General features: G+C 41.3%; 1 protein-coding gene across 1 annotated transcript in view; it reads left to right on the forward strand.

Moving 5' to 3' along the window:
- The window catches only part of adgrb3 (adhesion G protein-coupled receptor B3), a 771,743-nt gene that overhangs the window by 673,068 nt on the left and 77,572 nt on the right, over positions 1-21,103 (forward strand). Inside the window, exons 22-26 of the mRNA XM_059982287.1 lie at positions 1,987-2,053; positions 4,562-4,647; positions 4,951-5,049; positions 5,410-5,581; positions 14,136-14,231. Of these exons, the coding sequence (XP_059838270.1) occupies positions 1,987-2,053; positions 4,562-4,647; positions 4,951-5,049; positions 5,410-5,581; positions 14,136-14,231 (520 nt within the window). The remainder of the gene's footprint in view (positions 1-1,986; positions 2,054-4,561; positions 4,648-4,950; positions 5,050-5,409; positions 5,582-14,135; positions 14,232-21,103) is intronic.

Below are 21,103 nucleotides of genomic sequence, written 5' to 3' on the forward strand. Positions count from 1 at the left end.
TTTCCTTGAGTAAACTACAGCCCTATTCAGTGCTATGAATTAGCTTTAAGCAATTTTAAGTCTAAACTTAAAGAGCCATCTGCATGTCAACAGAAAGTCGACATCTCAGGCATTGGGATCAAGCGTGACTTACTTCCACCCAGTAAAGTTGAAATTAATGGTAACTGGTGAGGCTATTGTGGGGCTCATTTTCTCTCATAGATGAGGCAGATGGTGCCCAGAGGGGTAGGAAAGGGGTAGATGGGTAAATTGTGAGATGGAGCACTAGTTTCACTGCTTTCATAGGGATTCTGTGCGATGCCAATGCATGGACTCAGTGTTCCCAGTGTCATCCCAAATGCACTTTCTCCTCTTGAGTAGTGATAGGCCAGAGATTCCCGTATGTCAGTGGGGATCTTTCAAGGAGGTTTAGATCCTATAATTGAATCCTTTACTCTTTCCATCTGGTATTCTTCCCATCATCAAGCTCAGAAGAGTGTGACTGTCTCATCAAAAGGTACTGGTGAGCAAACGAGATATTTTCTCCTCCCTGTCAGGATTGCTGGATTGTAGAACTTCCCCAAAGTAACATGAACTAATTTGTCTTTTCCCTGCTAAAACCTGACTTTTTACTGCCATTTTCTGCCTATGGGTTGGCTCAGTAGCTCATTGCTGTGTCTTTTTCACATTCATCAAAGATTGTTTCTTGACACTTCACCTAGAAAAGCTCTTCTTTCATACAATCAAGCTCTGTGGTAACATTGGCTGTGTTTCAGAATTATTTGGTAAGCAAGAGTGGAATACGTACAGTATTAATATCACCATTAGGAGATGCTACATTGGATTGCACATAATCCCAATGGAGAAATACCTATATTGAAAACTACAGATCCATAGCTTGTAGTTGAGTAATTGGTTGATTTTAAAAAAAGAGACAGAAGAGTGACTGCAGAAGCTGGAAATCAGGATCAGCATACACGAAATACTAGAGGAAATCAATGGGTCAGGCAGCATCTATTGGGTAGTTAGAGATTTAAAGGTCCTGAGTGGGCAGAAATTATAAAAAGATGGATAAATAGGACTTTTTTTCTTGCATATCAAATAAAAATTGTCAATATGATAACACAAGAGTGGACAGACAAGTGATATTTATGATTAGTGGAAAAAAATGATTAAATTACTCATGAAGAACTACAGCAGTTCAAGAGTGTAGCTGTTACCACCATTTTCTTTTGCGCATTTAGGGATGGGCAATGAATGCTGGCATGAAAATCAATATTAAAAACAGAGCGATTGTCCTTCAGGCTGCTCTCAGTCAGCAGGTTAAAACCATGGTAAATATTCCTGTGCGCACAGCAAGGCATCATCAGGCCTTTGGTCTATGACTTATCGGTGAAAACATCCATTACGCCAGAGCTCCATGTTGAGCAGCAGGGAAGCGAAAGGAAGCTAATTCACCTTTTACTGGTTATATTTTGTTTTGTTGTGGGATGAAACTTGGTTTGGTCCTGGAAGAACTCAGATATTCTCATGTTTTAATTTCTGGCGTGAGATTTATCCAGAGCATAGAACATTACAACACAATGCAAGCCCTACAGCCCACAATGTTTTAACCTACTTTGAAATCAATCTAACCTTTCCCTCTTCTATAACCTGCCATTTTTCCTACCATGTGCCTATCTAAGAGCTTCTTAAAAGCCCCTAATGTAGCTGCCTCTACACCATACCCAGAAGGGTTTTCTGCACACCATTACTCTGTGTAACGAACTTAACTCTGACGTCATCCCTATACTTTCCACCAGTTGCCTTAAACTTATGCCTCCCTCATGTTAGGACATTCTTGAGCCTGTTTTTAATAACACTGCCCATAGATGTTGAATGCTGGAATTTCATTGGCATTAAATTCTCACTGCTTGAGATTCTGTCTGGTCTTAAATTTGCCTACTGATGATTAATTTAATGTATACTTCTAACTTTAATGTGTGGTTATTATTTTTATGTTCACAGCTGCTGGCTGTCACTGGAGGGAGGCCTTTTGTATGCATTTGTTGGACCTGCAGCAGCTGTTGTTCTGGTAAAACAAATATGCATGTGCTCCTATCATTAAATCTTGCACATCCCACTTAAAGCCCCATTGAAGCAATCTGATCATTGCATGAGTTGGTATTTCATAAAGTGATTAATTTGACAGTACAATGTGTTTTGTTTCTGTTTATGTGATTAATATCTTGTTTTTCTTTAGCTCTTTCAAACCAAAAGAATCCATCCTAAAATGTCTGCCTAAGTTTAATAGGTCTCCATTCTAGGTGGGGAGACACCTTCTGTGCTCACACTACCATCACAGCCAGCCCCATATAGCAGAGACATCCATGGTGCTTACAGAAAAACATTACAGATGATAAAAATCTGCAATAAAATCAAAGAATTGCCTGAAAAACTCCCAACAGGTTAAGCAGCATCTATGGATAGGAAACGAGAGTCAATGTTTAAGATCGAAATCCTGGAACATTAACTCTTTTTCTCTTTCTCCATGTATTATTGGCATTATATGTTTGCATTACAGAATCAGGGTGCCTCCCAGCAGAGAGCACAACATGGAGGGAATCCACAGGGTATTTACTAGGTCTATCCATATCCGCAATGACCTACCATGTAAAGTCAAAGAAACAGACTTGCAACTGGCATTTATTTTTAAATATCACTGGCTATGGCTACTTAAGGTCGTCAGCGGAGCTTTGACAGAGTTGTGAGGAAGACAGTGTTTCCCTGGCAGCAGCCATCTTGGAAGATTGGAATCCCTCCAGATCACGGCAAATACCCTGTATTTGACATGCACTTCTGTGGATGTCAGGTGGGAACAGCTGCTGTCATCATCTAACGGACTGTTGGTACTTAAACCAATGCTTGCTGTTTCAACCTACGCAAGGAGCACTTTGCAATGTTTGCATGAATGGAATGTCTTTCTGAGCACTCAACGAAGTGAAGCAGGAAACATGTCCACCTTGCTCATGAGTGCCCAAGGAAACCAAAGCTGTGGTTGGAAAATGATGTGATTCTGTATTTAAGCATCTTATGATACCTCCCAAGTATTCAGAGATCATTTCTTGTCTTATGGAGACAGCATAACTGGAAGGGACACATTATCACATCCCTAATTATACTGAGGAAAATTGCGCAAATGAATCATATTAAACTACAATGGTAATGATTTTATCATTCACTTACAAAGGTATCAACTCTTCCTTGGGGTCTGGTTTTACCATTGATCCCTTCAAGCACACACGTGTTGGATTATTTAATATAACTATGGAATGCTGGTTTTATTCAGGTGGTTACCAGCTCCAATCTCAAATGAAGCACGCACAAGTAGTTAGTTTGACTTTCACAATGAAATTTTAACTGTGTTAATGGTCTAAGGGTCCAAAATTATTCCAGGTGATGTACTGCAGTGATTGCGCTGGGAATAGCATTAGCTAGAGAAGGGTCTAGCTGTACTTTATAGTCAACTCCCAGCTAGGTTAAAGGCCCTATCCCAATATAAACCATGTGTTAGACACTGACTCAAGGGCAACATCTAGACCACTGTGCATACGGATTATACAGTAGAAAGAATGATCCCCATCTCCAGAGGAAACAATGTCAAAGCAGACTTGGGATTAACTACAATGGAGGATGGCTAATGTCACTTTTAAAAATGTACCTCTGCAATGTGCTAACAAAACATCTTTTCTACTCACAGTACTAGATTAATTGTCAGCTATTTAATATAAAATCTGCTGTCCAGTTGTTACTACTAAGTGTATTTTGTTGTCATAGTCAACCTGATCTTGCCTGATCAGTGGAACATTAGAATCATACTGGAAACACAGTACAGATCTTGCCTTAGTAATTTTGTACTACCATTTAGCATGTAAGTCGAAGGATAAGATTTGACCCCTGAAGTAAAATGTATAGCCAGCTATTATGGATAAAGCTCACTTATGATTTGACTGAGTTCACAGTGGTATATCAGTGCTATTAGATGAGTAATTTCATGAAGGTCAATGGAGCAGTATCTAATGTTTCCAAAGGTGTGTGCCTTGAAAGGATAGTTCAAATTAGTCATGTTATCCCCCATAGAACTGAGCTAGAATTCTTCACTGTGGGAATTTCAAGGGCCAGTGAGGAGTACCCAAGTAAATCTGAAGAGTTGTAGAATACCAATACTGCAGGCACATTGTTATGGGGAGAGAGGAGCCTAAATGTTGAGGATAAGAACAGGGGTCCAATTCAAGCAAGAAGATCTGTAAGCCAATGGTCCACTCTCTTCTCAGAGTTTCCTACCAATGCTCCCAAATGTTGCAAATCAAACAAGAAGTAACTGGTGCCTGTGGAGGTGCAGTGTGATGAAAGAGGGAAAAGGAAAACAAAACTTTGAAACTGGAACTGAATGGTCATTCATTGCTTTGCTGCGAGTTTGGTGGAAAAAAAAAGCAGCTGTAATGGTCTAAGAGGTTAAAGATCATAGATCTGTGAGGAAACAGTGATGAGTGTTATGGTCCACTCAGCATAAAGATGACAAAAAGCATTTCTTCTTTCATAGGTCAACATGGTGATCGGCATTTTAGTTTTTAATAAACTCGTGTCAAGAGATGGAATCCTAGATAAAAAGCTAAAACATAGAGGAGGGTAGGTGGTGACTGCTGAAACATTCATTGTATTTTAAAAGCTCATGTCAAGTGCTTGCTTGTGATACTGTAAAAAATATGTACCTTGCATCATAGTATTTCACCTCTTAATTTAAATGTGTTTGACATTGATCCAGATTCTGCATGGCTTTCTTACTAGTGTGGTGTAATGTAATTATCATATTTACCATGGAGAATTCTTACTCTTATATTATTTTCTTTTAATACCCGAGGGTGCTGGATGCTTTTATTTTAAAGCTGCAATCTTTCTCTTTTTTTTGTTGAATGTTTTATTTGGTTCCAGTCAGATGAGTGAGCCCCATAGCGGCCTGACCCTCAAATGTTCCAAGTGCGGAGTTGTTTCAACGACAGCCTTGTCAGCCACCACTGCCAGTAATGCCATGTTAGTCTCAAGCATTTTAAATCTGTATCTATCTATATATATAATATATATGTATGCGTGCATATTAAAGACTTAAAGCATTATAAATATATACAGCCCAGAAAGTTAAACTCAGTTACTATGGTAATCATAGATTTTTTTATGGAAATACATAAATGTTTAATTTTGAGTCACTGTTGAAAAGGTGATAGATATAAAAGAAGGTGTGTGTAGAGAAGGATTGAATATAAATATCTGTAAAGTACAGAATGAAATCTTGGGAAAATTGCTAATTTTTATCTCTAACTCTGTAACTTAAAACACAAGCATCTGTCCAAATTCCATACTGCCTGTTCTCATGAGCTTTCTGTTTGTATGCAGGGCATCTTTGTGGAGTTCCTGTGTGGTGTTGCCCCTCCTCGCGCTGACCTGGATGTCAGCAGTTCTCGCAATGACCGACAAACGATCCATCTTGTTTCAGATCCTGTTTGCCGTGTTTGACTCACTGCAAGGATTTGTTATCGTCATGGTGCACTGCATCCTGAGGAGAGAGGTGAGCAGGCAGCTAGAGCTGACCTCCCTACAATTGAACTGTGGTGTTAACTAACAAGGAGTGATAAAGTGTGTATGTATGCGTGGACCATGAACTACAACAGAATAATATAATAAACATTTTAATGAGTCATTTAGAAACATTACACCTGGCAAACTTACAGTGCAAGAGCATAGGAGGATCAATCGATTCACCATGCTACTAAATGGTTGCGTGCCACACTCTCGTAATGATTCTTGCATGGTACATGATAAATGTAGGGAAATAGTCAGTGGAGAAAGAACAGTAAGAATGTGAGGCCTACCTCATTGTGCTTGTACCATTATAGCTAAAACCCAGTCTCTACAATTTGCCCCACCTGCCCTTCACCCTGCCAGCTGCAAGCAGAAAGCTGGTCTTGCCCGGTGTTTGACATTCATATCCCCTGAGGGGTCTGACGCAGTGTCAGTGAGTAAGTTAGAAATGAAATCCATCTGAGAACAAAGAAAATCAAATAAAACAAGTGCCAGAAGGGAAACCACTGAGGTAAACAATTCACCATGATCTGATGGAATGGTGGAATAGGCATTTGTTTGATCCAATCACTCGGACTGTAAGGGTTGCTTTTTTATTTTATTTATTTAGAGATACACCACATTAACTCTTCACCTCCTTTACCATAGCGCTGGAGAGGGATAGGAGCAGACAATTTGGGAGAACATATATTGGGGTGGGGAATATGATGCTATCAGGCAGGAACTTGGGAATGTAAATTGGGAGCAGATGTTCTCAGGGAGATGCATGGCAGAAATGTGCAAACGTTCAGGAAACATTTGCATGGCATTCTGCATAGGTATGTTACATTGAGGCAGGGAAAGGATGGTAGGGTTAAAGAACTATGGTGTACCAAGGATGTGGAAAGTCTAGTTAAGAAGAAAATAAAAGGTTACAGAAGGTTCGAGAAATTAGATACTGCTAGAGCTCTAGAAAATTACAAGGGTGCCTGGAAGGAGCTCAAGAATGAAATTAGGAGAGCTAGAAGGCCAGGAGAAGGCCTTGGTGAGCAGGATTAAGGAAAATGTTAAGGCATTTTACAAGTATGTGAAGAGCAAGAGGATGAGCTGTGTGACAATAGGACCAATTGGGAGCGAGAGTGGAAACGTGCATGGAGTCGGAGGGGGTAACGGAGGTATTTAATGAATGGTTTGCGTCAGCATTCACCAGTGAAAAGGACCTTGGCAATTATGGGTATGACTTACAGCGGACTGAAATGCTTGCTTGTATAGACATTAAGAAAGAGGATGTGCTGGAGCTTATGAAAGGTATTAACTTAGATAAGTCACCGGGACCGGTCAAGATATACCCCAGGCTACTGTGCAAAATGGGGGAGGAGATTGTTGAGCCTCTGGTGATGATCTTCGCATCATCATTAGGGATGGGAGAAGTACCAGTGGATTGGAAGGTTGTGCATGTTGTTCCCTTGTTCAAGAAAGGGAGTAAAGTTACCCCAGGAAGTTATAGATAAGTGAGTCTTACTTCAGTAGTGAGCAAATTGTTGGAGAACATCCTGAGAGGCAGGTTTATGAGTGTTTGGAGAGACAATCTGATTAAGGATAGTCAGCATGGCTTTTTCAAGGGCAGGTCGAGCCTGATTGAATTCACTGAGGATGTAACAAAACTCATTGGTGAAGGTAGAGCAGTGGATGTAGTGTACATGGATTTCAGTAAGGCATTTGCTTTTATATGGATTTTGCAAGGTTCCCCACGCGAGGCTCATTCAGGAAGTAATGAAACATGGAATCTAAGGAGACCTTGCTTGGTGGATTCATAATTGGATTGCCCACAGAAGACAGGGTGGTTGGAGATAGTTCGTATTCCGCATTGGAGGCAGTGATCAGAACTGGGCTGTGAAGTGGCAGATGGAGTTCAACCCAAATAAGTGTGAAGTGGTTCATTTTGGTAGGTCACATTTGAAGACAGAATATATTATTAATGGTAAGACTCTTGGTAGTGTGGAGGATCAGCAAGATCTTGGGATCCATGTCCAAAAGACACTCAAAGCTGCTGCATAGGTTAAGAGTGTTGTTGAGATGTGGTGTGTTGACCTTCATCAACCATGGGATTCAGTTCAAGAGCCGTGAGGTAATGTTACAGCTATATAAGACCTTAGTTAGACCCCACTTGGAGTACTGTGCTCAGTTCTGGTCACCTCACTACAGGAAGGATGTGTATACTATAGAGAGTGCAGGGGAGATTTACAAGGATGTTGCCTTGATTGGAGAGCATGCCTTATGAGAATAGTTTGAGTGAACTTGGCCTTTTTTACCATGGTGCGACAGAGGATGAGAGGTGACCTGATAGAATTGTATAAGATGATGAGAGGCATTGATCATGTGAATAGTCAGAGGCTTCTTCCCAGGGCTGAAATGGCTGAAAAAAAATGAGGGGGCATAGTTTTAAGGTACTTGGAAGTAGGTACTGAGGAGATGTCAGGTAATTTTATCACAGAGACTGGTGGGTGCATGGAATGCATTGTCACCGATGGTGGTAGAAGCAGATACAACAGGACCTTCTACGAGACTCTTAGATAGGTACATTGTCAGCTGGTGGCGTAGTGGCATCAGTGCCGGACTTTGGAGCGAGGGCTCCCAAGTTCGAATCCAGTCGGCTTTCTTGCACGCTTTCCATCCGTGCTGGGTTGAGCATTCAGCTAGCAACTCAACCTCAAAAATAAGAAACCCTGCTAAAAACTGCCATTATGACAGCGTCCCGATGATTCCACTCGGAGTTAATTCAATGTAGTCATGGAGGAGAAAGTACAAACTCTGTACAGACAGCGGTGGGAATTGAACCCTGGCTAGCTACTGTGCTGCCCCATTGTGTTGGTGATACCTGCAGTACATTCACTCCTTCTATTTGCCGTTGCTGGGATGTTGAAATACACAGGGAAGCAATTCCATCTCCTGTATCTATGCTGTGTTGGGGCTGCTGCTTCTCCCCACGAGGACAGTGAAAGTAAATTAAATTGCCATCCACCTCATCTACTGGCCAGGCAAAGCAGGGAATTGGAATGAAAACATTAGCAGTGGATAAACAGTGGTACAAGTATTGGTTTGTTATTGTTGCTTTCCGCACGATACAGTGAAAAGCTTGTCTTGCATGCTGTTCATCAAGATCAAAGTCATTACGCATTGCATTGAGGTGGAACAGGTTAAAACAATAACAATTCAGGATAAAGTGGAAAAGCCACGGAAAAATTGCAGTGGAGGTAATTGATAAAGTTCAAGATGATAATTGTAGATTGTCAGTTCACACAGAGTGATACAGTTATGATCCATCACATACAGTCACAAAATAATATTAGCACAGGTCCCTGAAGGGCATGGCCTGAAGATTGACAGGTTGACATAAAGTGCGAGGTGCATGTTAATGTAAACTGTATAATGTTACTGGCACTATTATAGTGAAACAAGCAGCCGTATACATGTGTGAAACAGCAGCAATAAAAGATAAAAAGTGACCAGTGAGTGTGTGAGTTGGGGAGTGGAGTGAGGGGGAAGCAGGGCATTCAGACAGGGTTTACATGTGAGTTGGGGAGTGGAGTGAGGGGGAAGCAGGGCATTCAGACAGGGTTTACATGTGAGTTGGGGAGTGGAGTGAGGGGGAAGCAGGGCATTCAGACAGGTTTTACATGTGAGTTGGGGAGTGGAGTGAGGGGGAAGCAGGGCATTCAGACAGGGTTTACGTGTGAGTTGGGGAGTGGAGAGAGGGGGAAGCAGGGCATTCAGACAGGGTTTACATGTGAGTTGGGGTGTGGAGAGAGGGGGAAGCAGGGCATTCAGACAGGGTTAACGTGTGAGTTGGGGAGTGGAGAGAGGGGGAGGCAGGGCATTCAGACAGGGTTAACGTGTGAGTTGGGGAGTGGAGAGAGGGGGAGGCAGGGCATTCAGACAGGGTTTACATGTGAGTTGGGGTGTGGAGAGAGGGGGAAGCAGGGCATTCAGACAGGGTTAACGTGTGAGTTGGGGAGTGGAGAGAGGGGGAAGCAGGGCATTCAGACAGGGTTTACATGTGAGTTGGGGAGTGGAGAGACGGGGAAACAGGGCATTCAGACATGGTTTACATATGTGTTCGGCGTTAAGAAGTCTAACAGTCTCAGGAAAGAAGCTGTTATCTTGCCTTGCAGTTCTGGTTCTTATGCTGCAGTGACTTCTGCCTGACAAAGAGATCGTGGAAAGGATGGTGTCCTGCCGAAAGATTTTGGCCTGAAACGTCGACTGTACTTTTTTCCATAGATGCTGCCTGGCATGCTGATTTCTTCCAGCATTTTATGTGTGTTGCTTGGAAAGGATGGGAGGGAGCTTTAACAAAGCTCGAGGCACTACATATGCAGCACTTCTGATAGATGGCTTTTGTACTTCCTACCCAGTGGACGTCTGGGGTGGGTGGGATCTTGATTATGCTGCTTACTTTACTGAGGCTGTGAGGTACATACAGCATCATGGAAGGAAAGCTGAATTCTGAGATGTGCTGAGCTGCATCCACAACTCTCTGCAGTTTCTTGTGATCACATGCAGAGCAGTTGCCATACCAAGCTGTTATACATCTGTTGTGATGGAAAATAACTAGTTCTTTGAGTCTCAACAGTGGAGGCCTGGACACACACAGTTTTAATAATAAGGAATTTATTTACAAGGGGAAGTCAGGTCAACACAAACAACTACAATACACAGAAAGTGGTGTGGGAACAGGGTACAGTTACACATACAAAAAACAAGGGGAAAGCACTACGACAGCTATCCCCCTTGACCTTGGATAGCTGCAGCTCCCTTACCAGGACAAATGATAGACCTTCCCAAACATAAATCAAGGCACTTACCTTCAATGGGGTGGTCTGTAAGATCGACCAAGCCAGGTATGTCTCACATTTTATAGCATGGGGCTGGGTGAGATAATCCAATTAAGGTGACCAATAATTTAGGTGTGCATTGATTAGTTGGGAGGGACCAAATGTTGATTGGCATGTGGTGTGTCCTCTGACCAGTCAGGTTGCAGTGCGTCTGTCACGTGGTCGGTATCTCTGGATACAACATCCAGATGGAGTGCTTTCTGTGGTGTAATAATATGGCTAACCAGGATCTGAAATACAAAACACAACTCTCAAACTATCAGAAACACAGTTATGTCCTCCTTGGACAGACCAAAGGAACTCACAATCCAGTAATGTATACTTACTGTTGTTACCTAGAAAACACATCATCAAATTGTTTGTAACAAGGGCACATTATCCACATGGATTTATCAAGCAACAATCTCTATCTGGTCTTGTTAGTTAGGACATCACCTTGACAGTTTTGAAATAACCCCATGGGATCTTTCAGCTGTAACTCTGTTTAATATTTCATTGGAAATTCACTGATCTAGAGATCAGATTGCAAGGAATGTATATAAACATACAAATCTGAAACAAGAGTAGGATATTCGACCCTTCAAGTCTGCTCCAGCATGAAACAAGCTCATAGCTAATAACTTCAACTCTGCATTCTTACCTATCCTGGTAACATCTTGTCATCTTGTTTATCAAAGATCTATCTATCCCTGCCTTAAAGTTTTCAAAAGCTCTGCTTCCCCCACCTCTTCAGAATCCATTGTTCATAGGTTATTCAGAGAAGGAAAAATATCCCCAACTCTTTTTTTTAAATGGGTGACTATTCATAAACTGTAATCACCGCAACCCCTCCACCCAACATAGCACAAGATTCTAGACTCCTCTACGGAGGAGATATTACTTTCTTCAGTTCCCCTCCAACTCATTTACTCCTCACCTTAAACCTATGCCTTCTGCAATATTGCATATGAAAAACAGTAAGGGTCCCAGTACCCTGGTCAGAGACATTCAATCACAAAACTAACCTTCCACCATCACTCTTGTGTTCTCTTTACAAGCCAATCCAACTTTCCAACTTGTCACAAGCTTCAACCTTTTGGACTTGCTTTCTATGTGGGACATTGTTAAAGACTTCACTGAAGTCCATAGGAACTACATCAAGTATAGTTTCATCATATAATATAATTTGTTACTTTTTCAAAAGCTCATTCATGCTGATCACTTGATCTCCCCTTAGTAAAGCCACATGAACTATGTTTGCCTTTCCGTGTGTAAATTAATTCTGTCCTTTAAACTGTTTTGCAATAACTTCCCTCCCACTGTCATTAGCACTCCAGATGTCGTCTCACCAATGTGCTGTGTAAGTGGAGCTTAACCTGCCTGTTTCTACATTCAGTAACAACAGCAATAAACATTCTGTTTGCTGTCCTAATTACCTACCCTGTCTGAATCATGTAGTAGGATATAAACACAGAGAGACTGCTGATGCTGGAAATCCAAGGCAACACGCACAAAATACTGGATGAATTTAGCAGGTCAAGCAGGATCTATGGAGAGGAATAAACAGGCAATATTTCAAGCCAGGGCCCTTTGGGATGGTCCCAGTGAAGGATTTTGGCCCAAAATGTCGATGGTTCGTTCCTCTTCATAATCCCTTTACACCTCAATCTCTCACCATTTAGATAATATCCGTCTTTTTTGATTAATATATTTATGGACCCATCACAATGCAAAATCTGTGCTGTACAGTCATGAAAAGTTGACTAAACCACCATACGGTCATCTATTTGTGAGAGAAATTCAGTTCTCTTTTAGGCTAGTCCAAAGCAAGGTAAAATAACCATATAACAATTACAGCATGGAAACAGGCCATCTCGGCCCTTCTAATCCATGCCGAACGCTTACTCTCACCTAGTCCCACTGACCTGCACTCAGCACATAACCCTCCATTCCTGTCCATATACCTATCCAATTTATTTTTAAATGACAAAGTCGAACCTGCCTCTACCACTTCTACCGGAAGCTTGTTCCACACAGCTACCACTCTGAGTAAAGAAGATCCCCCTCATGTCACCCCTAAACTTTTGCCCCTTAATTCTCAACTCATGTCCTCTTGTTTGTATCTCCCCTATTCTCAATGGAAAAAACCTATCCACATCAACTCTATCTATCCCCCTCATAATTTTAAATACCTCTATCAAGTCCCCGCTCAATCTTCTACGCTCCAAAGAATAAAGACCTAACTTGTTCAATCGTTCCCTGTAACTTAGGTGCTGAAACCCAGGTAACATTCTAGTAAATCTTCTCTGTACTCTCTCTAATTTGTTGACATCTTTCCTATAATTCGGTGACCAGAACTGGACACAATACACCAAATTTGGCCTCACCAATGCCTTGTACAATTTTAACATTACATCCCAACTCCTATACTCAGTGCTCTGATTTATAAAGGCCAGCATACCAAAAGCTTATGACCTTATAATATGAGCCAAATCTTTTGGTTTTAATGTTGGGAAGCTCCTGCACACACAGTAGTACAGAAAATATAGTGTACACACCTGCAAAACCTCCTGATCTTGAGTTCCAATTGAAAATTCCAAAATGAAGAGTGTTCAGATTTTTTTAGGCTTAAGGTTTAAGGGCTTCAGAACAGGTAGATCAGACCTGGTCTGGGGATGGTTGATCAGATCTGGTCCAGGGAAGGTAGTTCAGATCTGGTCCAGGGAAGGTAGATCAGATCTGGTCCAGGGAAGGTAGATCAGACCTGGTCTGGGGATGGTAGATCAGATCTGGTCCAGGGAAGGTAGATCAGATCTGGTCTGGGGATGGTAGATCAGATCTGGTCCGGGGACAGTAGATCAGATCTGGTCCGGGGAAGGTATATCAAATCTGTTTTGAAGTGATTTCCTTTAAACTGTGGAAATACACTCAGTGGACAATTTATTAGGTATACCTGTATACCTTCTCATTACTGCAAATACCTAATCAGAAAATCATGTGACAGCAACTCAGAGCAGCAACTAAAGCATGCAGACATGGTCAAGAGGTTCTGTTGTTTAGACCACACACCAGGATGGGGAAGAAATGTGATCCAAGTAACTTTGACCATAGAATAATTGTTGGTTCCAGGTAGGGTAGTTTGAGCATCTCAGAAACAACTGATCTCCTGGGATTTTCAAGTACAACAGTCTCAGCTGTTCAGGTTCAACAACAGTTTCAAGTACAATTGTTCAGCAGTAGCCAAAATGCCTTGTTAATGAGAGAGTTCAGGTGAGAATGGCCTCACAGGTTCAAGCGGACAGGAAGATGACAGTAACTCAAATAACCCTGCATTACAACAGTGGTGTGTAGAAGAGCATCTCTGAATGCACATGTCAAATGTTGAAGTTGATGGGCTACAGCAGCAGAAGATCACGATGATACACTCAGTGGCAACTTTATTAGGTACAGGGGGTACCTAATAAAGTGGCCACTGAGTATATATGAATGATACAAGCTATGCTTTTTTCCCCGTTTCTTGCACTGTCAGTAAAATGACATTGGTGCAACGTTTAACTTAAACATTATTATGTCTGTTAGATTGAATGTAAATCAATTATAGTACAGAATAACTTTACTGAACCTGCAGCACTCTCAGTGTTCATTACTGGTTACTCATCAATTTACAGCTGCTTTTTTGCTGAACAGGTTCAAGATGCCGTTAGGTGTCGTCTGAGGAACTGCCAAGATCCGATAGCTGGGGATACGGCTGGCACTTTCCCAAATGGTCATGCTCGGATTATGGTTAGTACCAGTTTCTTCCTTTATTCTAGGCCAGAGGTTCCCAACCTTTTTTATGCCATGGACCCCTACCATTAACCGAGGCGTCCAGGTTGTGGACACCTGTTCTAGACCAGGTTGGCAAGAATTTTAACCTGTCTCACAGGTTAATTCAGGTAGCATTGCCTCTTTATCGTGAAGCAATTTTATGCTCTGTTGTATTCAGTGTAGCAGAAGATGGACCTTCAAAGTAAAACTACCTCCTTTTTCTATGTGTGGAATGGGGTAAGATTATGAGCCATGGTGGCGTAGTGGTTAGCGTGATGCTGTTACAGCTCAGGGTGGAGTTTGGAGTTCAATTTCAGCATCATCTGTATGTCCTCCCCATGGAATGTGTGGGTTTTCCCTGGTGCTCCAGTTTTCTCCCATAACATGCTGGGCAAGTTAATTGGTCATTGAAAATTGTCCCATGCCTAGGTGAAGGTTAAATCAAGGTTGTTGGAGGTTGTGCAGCAGTGTACCTCGAAGGGCCAGAGGGGCCTACTCTGTACTGTATCTCTAAGTAGATAAGAAATAAAGTTGGTTAACAGGTGACATGAGGTTACACGAAATTTCCACAGCAAGCAAGATTAATGCAAGGGAGTTGTAGGTGTAAAGGTTGCCTCAAGCAAGATATATTTCTTACGTGATTTTGCATTTTCTTTCCTTTCAGGCATAGAGAAATTACTGATCCAAAACACAATGGAAACACCAACTCACGGGAGAACTCTCAGTTATTTTGTTTCCAGCACTTGTATAAAAATTTCTGTTTGCCTTAGGTGTTGCTGGAGTAGAGTATCAAATAATGTCTACCAATATGCTAGACATGTCCCTCAAACTGTGCTGTTGAGAAAGTGTGTTGATGATGGTGCAGTGAAGAACTCAGTATCTGGGCCAAGTCCTGGCCCTTGTGAGCAAGAAGTTCAATAACAAATTGGTGTTGAGAAATTACTAGTGCAAAAATTGTGGAGTAACTGAATTTTATTTCAGGAAGAGAGGAAAAGAATGATTAGAATCTGATTAGAATCCCAATTAAAAATAAGAAAAGATAAAATTTTAAATCTGCTATTTTTAAAATCTCCCTGAAAATACAAAGCCTAAAGAATTAAAACTATGTGATTGTAATAATTTCCAATGCCAGAAAGGTTGATTGGCAGTAATTGCTACCTACGCATTTCTTAAAGGCTAACGAATCTGTGAGACCTAAATATCTGTTCTGGCTTTGGTTCATATCTACTGCTAATGGGCTCTGAGCCAGACACTGAAACATGACTAATTACAAAGCTAAACATTGCTCAGCCATTTTGACTTCAAGCTGAAGAAATAATAATGAGCGTCAAAACCTTGGCCCAGTATATAAAGCTGTTGTTTTCATATTTACAATACCACTTTGATTAACTTTCATGGAGCCCCATAATCTAGCAGTTTCACCATTGAATATGTACAAGCATCAACACTAATATACAGTGTTTCAAAAATTGATAAGCTGTGAATATCTTTCTCCTGAATACTAATTATTTTGAGCCTTTTAATGTTAAAGTGCCTCAGTTAGGTCTTTTGACAACCTCAGTTAGGAGCTTGGTTGTATGGATTCAAAAGAATACAAGCAAGATGAAGCAATCACTCCTTAGTTTTACACTCTGGTGTCATTAATCATCGAGGAATGCAGGACAGAAGCTCATCCTTCTGTCCATTGAGCCCACACTACCAGCACGACACCCATTTACACCAGCCATGCACCAGTCCCATTTTCTTCTCCCCACCTTCTCCGTCATCTTCCCCAAAATCTCCTGCCCCTCTCCCCCACACACCACACTCCACAATTTGCAGTGTCCAAATCTGGTGACTTTGGACTGTGTTTGTTCTAGGGTTGATATAGTTTTTGAGCTGTAATGTCTGGACTGTATTTTGAATACAGGATAAATGTTAAATATGTTAAAAATGTTGAACAGCAAAGTTAATTAATAAACCAGTAACTGTAGTCCTTCTCATTCCCAAGTACTCCTTTGAAAAGCATCTTTGGAGCAGGAGTAAAGAAGGTGCTCTGTTTCATTTCATTGGAAGAGGAGAGAAATGTAAGAGGCCAGTTTATGATAAATAAGGATCAGTGCTGAGAAGTAACCAGGTTCAAGCCATGATCGTGCCAAGTAATTCAGTACACAGCACTATTTTGTACAGTGTACTGACTGCTTTGTGACATGGTGCAGATTATATTCAGATAACAGTTGGGGCATGAAATATTTCCAGAGTAGAATACAGAAGAACTCCTTTTCCAGGATTTGGGGACATTTCAAAGCACTTTACTACCATGGAATCATGTATGGTCACTGGTGTGAAATTATCTTTTGACTAATTTGAGCCGACACAGTAATGAGGTAAGCATCAGAATAATCTGCTTTAGGTACTGGTCAAGTGATTTGTATTGGCCAAGACAATCTCCAAACACTGTGGAGAACACTGGTTACTTATTAACTCATAGCAGTTAATGATTGCAACTGCAATATCATTAAACTTGTTATATGCTGTGCCAGGTTCTTAATGTGAAGTAAAGTTTGAATATTTGCAGTAAAATGACTGTCCAAAAGGAATTGCTGGAACATGCATTTCATGCCACTTTGGAGTTGACAAAGAATTCATTCAGAAAATATACATGCTCATTACTGTCTATTATTGACTTACAGACCTATGATGGGCCATAGAGTATACTGTAGACTTGGTTCAGGAGAGCTATACAGCTTATTAAATAAGTGGAACTGTAGTCTAATCCTAGATGTCTCACTCCTAGATGTTGGCTCTGTGCTTGCACTAGCAACAAACCACAAGACATAGGAGAAAAATTAGGCCATTTGGCCCATCAAGTTGCTCCGCCATTCCAATAGACAATAGGTGCAGAAGTAGACCATTCGGCCCCTCGAGTCTGCACCGCCATTCTGAGATCATGGCTGATCATTCACTATCAATACCCAGTCCCTGCCTTGTCCCCATATCCCTTGATTCCCCTATCCATCAGCTCCTTCTTGAAAGCATCCAGAGAATTGGCCTCCACCGTCTTCCGAGGCAGTGCATTCCACACCTCCACAACTCTCTGGGAGAAGAAGCTCTTCCTCAACTCTGGTTTAAATAACTGACCTCTTATTCTCAATCCATGCCCTCTGGTACTGGACTCTCCCAACATCTGGAACATATTTCCTGCCTCAATCCTATCAAATCCTTTAATTATCTTAAACGTTTCAATCAGATCCCCTCTCAATCTCCTCAATTCCAGCATGTACAATCTCTCCAATCTCTCCAATCTCTCTGCGTAAGACAGCCCTGCCATCCCAGGAATCAACCTAGTGAATCTACGCTGCACTTCCTCAATTGCCAGAATGTCCTTCCTTAAACCTGGAGACCAAAACTGTACACAATATTCCAGGTGTGGTCTCACCAGGGCCCTGTACAAATGCAAAAGGACATCCTTGCTCTTTTACTCAATTCCCCTTGTAACAAAGCCCAACATTCCATTTGCCCTCTTCACTGCCTGTTGCACTTGCTCATTCACCTTCATTGACTGGTGAACTAGGACTCCTAGGTCTCTTTGCATTTCTCCCTTACCTAACTCTACACCATTCAGACAATACTCTGCCCTCTTGTTCCTGCTTCCAAAGTGGATAACTTCACATTTATTCACATTGAATGACATCTGCCAAGTATCTGCCCACTCACTCAGCCTATCCAAGTCTCCCTGTATTCTCCTAACGTCCTCTTCGCATGTCACACTGCCACCCAGTTTAGTATCATCAGCAAACTTGCTGATATAGTTTTCAATGCCCTCATCTAAATCGTTGACATAAATCGTAAAGAGCTGTGGTCCCAATACAGAGCCCTGTGGTACCCCACTAGTCACCTCCAGCCAGTCCAAGAAACACCCATTCACTGCTAACCTTTGCTTTCTATCTGCCAACCAGTTTTCTATCCATGTTGAAACCCTGCCCCCAATGCCATGAGCTCTGATTTTACTCACCAATCTCCTATGTGGCACCTTATCGAATGCCTTCTGAAAATCTAGGTACACAACATCCACTGGCTTACTCTCATCTAACATCCTTGTTACACCCTCAAAAAACTCCAACAGATTAGTCAAGCATGATTTGCCCTTGGTAAATCCATGCTGGCTCGGCCTAATCCTATTTCTGCCATCAAGATGTGCCACGATTTTGTCCTTAATAATGGACTCAAGCATCTTCCCCACGACTGACGTTAGGCTAACAGGGCGATAGTTCTCCGTTTTCTCCTTCCCTCCCTTCTTGAAAAGTGGGATAACATTAGCCACTCTCCAATCTTCAGGAACTGATCCTGAATCTAAGGAACATTGGAAAATGATTACTAATGCATCCGCAATTTCCTGAGCCACCTCTTTTAGAACCCTCGGATGCAGACCATCTGGACCCGGGGATTTATTAGCCTTCAGTCCTACCAGTCTACTCATCACAGTTTCTTTCCTAATGTCAATCTGTCTCAATTCCTCTAATATCTTATGACCCTGGCCCATCCATACATCTGGGAGATTGCTTGTGTCCTCCCTGGTGAAGACAGATCTAAAGTATGCATTAAATTCTGTTGCCATTTCCCTGTTTCCCATAACAATTTCTCCCAATTCATTCTTCAAGGGGCCAACATTGTTCTTAACTATCTTCTTTCTCTTCACATAGCTAAAAAAGCTTTTGCTATCCCCTTTTATATTCCTGGCTAGACTGAGCTCATACCTGATTTTTTCTCTCCGTATTGCTTTTTTAGTTAAGATCTGCTGTTCCTTAAAACTTTCCCAATCATCTGTATTCCCATTCATAAATCCAACATGGCTGATTTATTACACCTCTTAACCCCATTCTCCTGCCTTCTTCCCATAACCTTTGCCACCCTGACTGATCAAGAACCTATCAAAATATACCCAGTGATTTGGTGTCTATTACCACATGTGGCAACGAATTCCATAGATTCACTATCTTCTGTCTGAAGAAGTTCCTCCTCATCTCTCTATGCTGAGGCTGTGCCCTCTGGTCCTAGACTCACCCATCATAGGAAACATCTGCTTCACATCCACTCTGTCGAGGCCATTCAATATTTTATAGGTTTCAATGACATCACCATGCTTTGTTGTAAACTCCAGGGAGTACAGGCACAGGGCCATCAAGCATTCCTCAAACATTAAGCCTTTCATTCCTGGGTTCATTCTTGTGAACCTTTTCATTTGCCAGCACATCTTTTCTTAGATAAGGGGCTCAAACCTACTCTCAATACTCCAAGTGTAGTCTGACCAATGCCTTATAAAATCTTAGCATTACATCCATGTTTTTATATTCTCATCCTCTTGAACATGATGCAATTCACCCTCACAGAGTAGTAATATGGAAATCAGAAAATAAAATATTGCAGGTGCTGAAAACTGGAAGTCTGGTCACAAATGCTGAAAACACTTATCTGGTCAGGCGGTGTCGAAGGGGAGAGAAGCAGATTCATTGTTTCAGGATGAGTGGTGAGAATTCATCAACCTAAGCCATCTATGTCAATTCTCTTTTCACAGATGCTCCTTGACCTGGTATATATTTCTAGGGTTTTCTGTTCTTAATATACAAGTTGAAGTATCCTAATCCAGGCCAAGAAAATAGAAAATGTGCAGTATTTAAAAGAGAGAGAGATAAAATCAGTGCCTCACTGGAGACAAATTCCCTTGCAGTTTAATGACATTCTATAGTAATAATATCTGTACTCTTCCTCTTTCAAATTCTGATTAATGTTCAAGATTGCAAACAGTTAACCTGAGCAGTTAGAGCTCTTCTTAGAGCAGGGAGTTTTAAGAGGATTCAAAATTATGAAGTACTTGTACAATGTAAGTGCAGTAAGATTGTTTGGGAATATTGTTGGCACAGCAAGTTATTATATTTGTGAATGCACTGTCTCAGAGGATGGGAAAAGGAGATTCAATAGTAACTAACAAAAATAAATTAGATAAAAATCCAAAAGGGAAATCTTTGAGCCTTTCGATATAAAGAAAGAGAGCCAGGTAAATTGAATACCTAAAGCAACACACACAAAATTCAGGAGGAACTCAGAAGGTACCTGAGGCATATAGTTGCAGGTTCAGTAGAACAAATGGCCAGTATCTGCATTCAGTCTCTCTCTCTCATCCTATTTCTGTTCTCAAACATGAATGTATTATCATATTCCTACACACTCTGTATTAATGTACGTCATCTCATGCCCACTGTTTATCTAAAATTCTTTTTGTTACTTTTCTCCTGCTAGGCACCTCTGCTTTCTTCCTGGAACATTCACTCATCCCAGCTCAGAGGTTGGGGAAGTAATCTGTTCCCACAGGGTTTTTCAATGCCAAATGAAATACACAGCATAAGCTGAGATTGTCTGTCTCTGTGAGAGAAGAGAGCACTGATAGTAGGTCAAAGACAGATGGAGATACACATCAGGCGTATCTACAAGCTCCAGAAATCTCCTCTGTTCATTCGTGTTATGTTTTGGTTTTCTTTATAAATCATTGATTTACTGCCATTCCCAAGTGTCCTGTTGCCAATGCGGATGTCTGAACTATGCACAATCAGCTGGCATGCTTTTATTTGCTGCAAAAAGCTCAACCCTGTCATTGCTTGATTTTGAAAGAAGGCAAGATGTCTAGTGTCTATTACTTTAATGTTAACTACCATCGCTCTAAAAGAATTAAAATACAACATTTAGAGACTGGGTTCAGCTTCAATGTTTACGTTCAGTGATTGCAAGGGTTGTGCTCATCCCCTGATAGTAATAGACCTGCACGATAAAGTGAATGCCCACCATATTATCGGTGGCGTGTATTTTGAAAACTA

This window comes from Hypanus sabinus, chromosome 10, assembly GCF_030144855.1.
Source record: "Hypanus sabinus isolate sHypSab1 chromosome 10, sHypSab1.hap1, whole genome shotgun sequence".
Classification (NCBI taxonomy): Eukaryota; Metazoa; Chordata; class Chondrichthyes; order Myliobatiformes; family Dasyatidae; genus Hypanus; species Hypanus sabinus.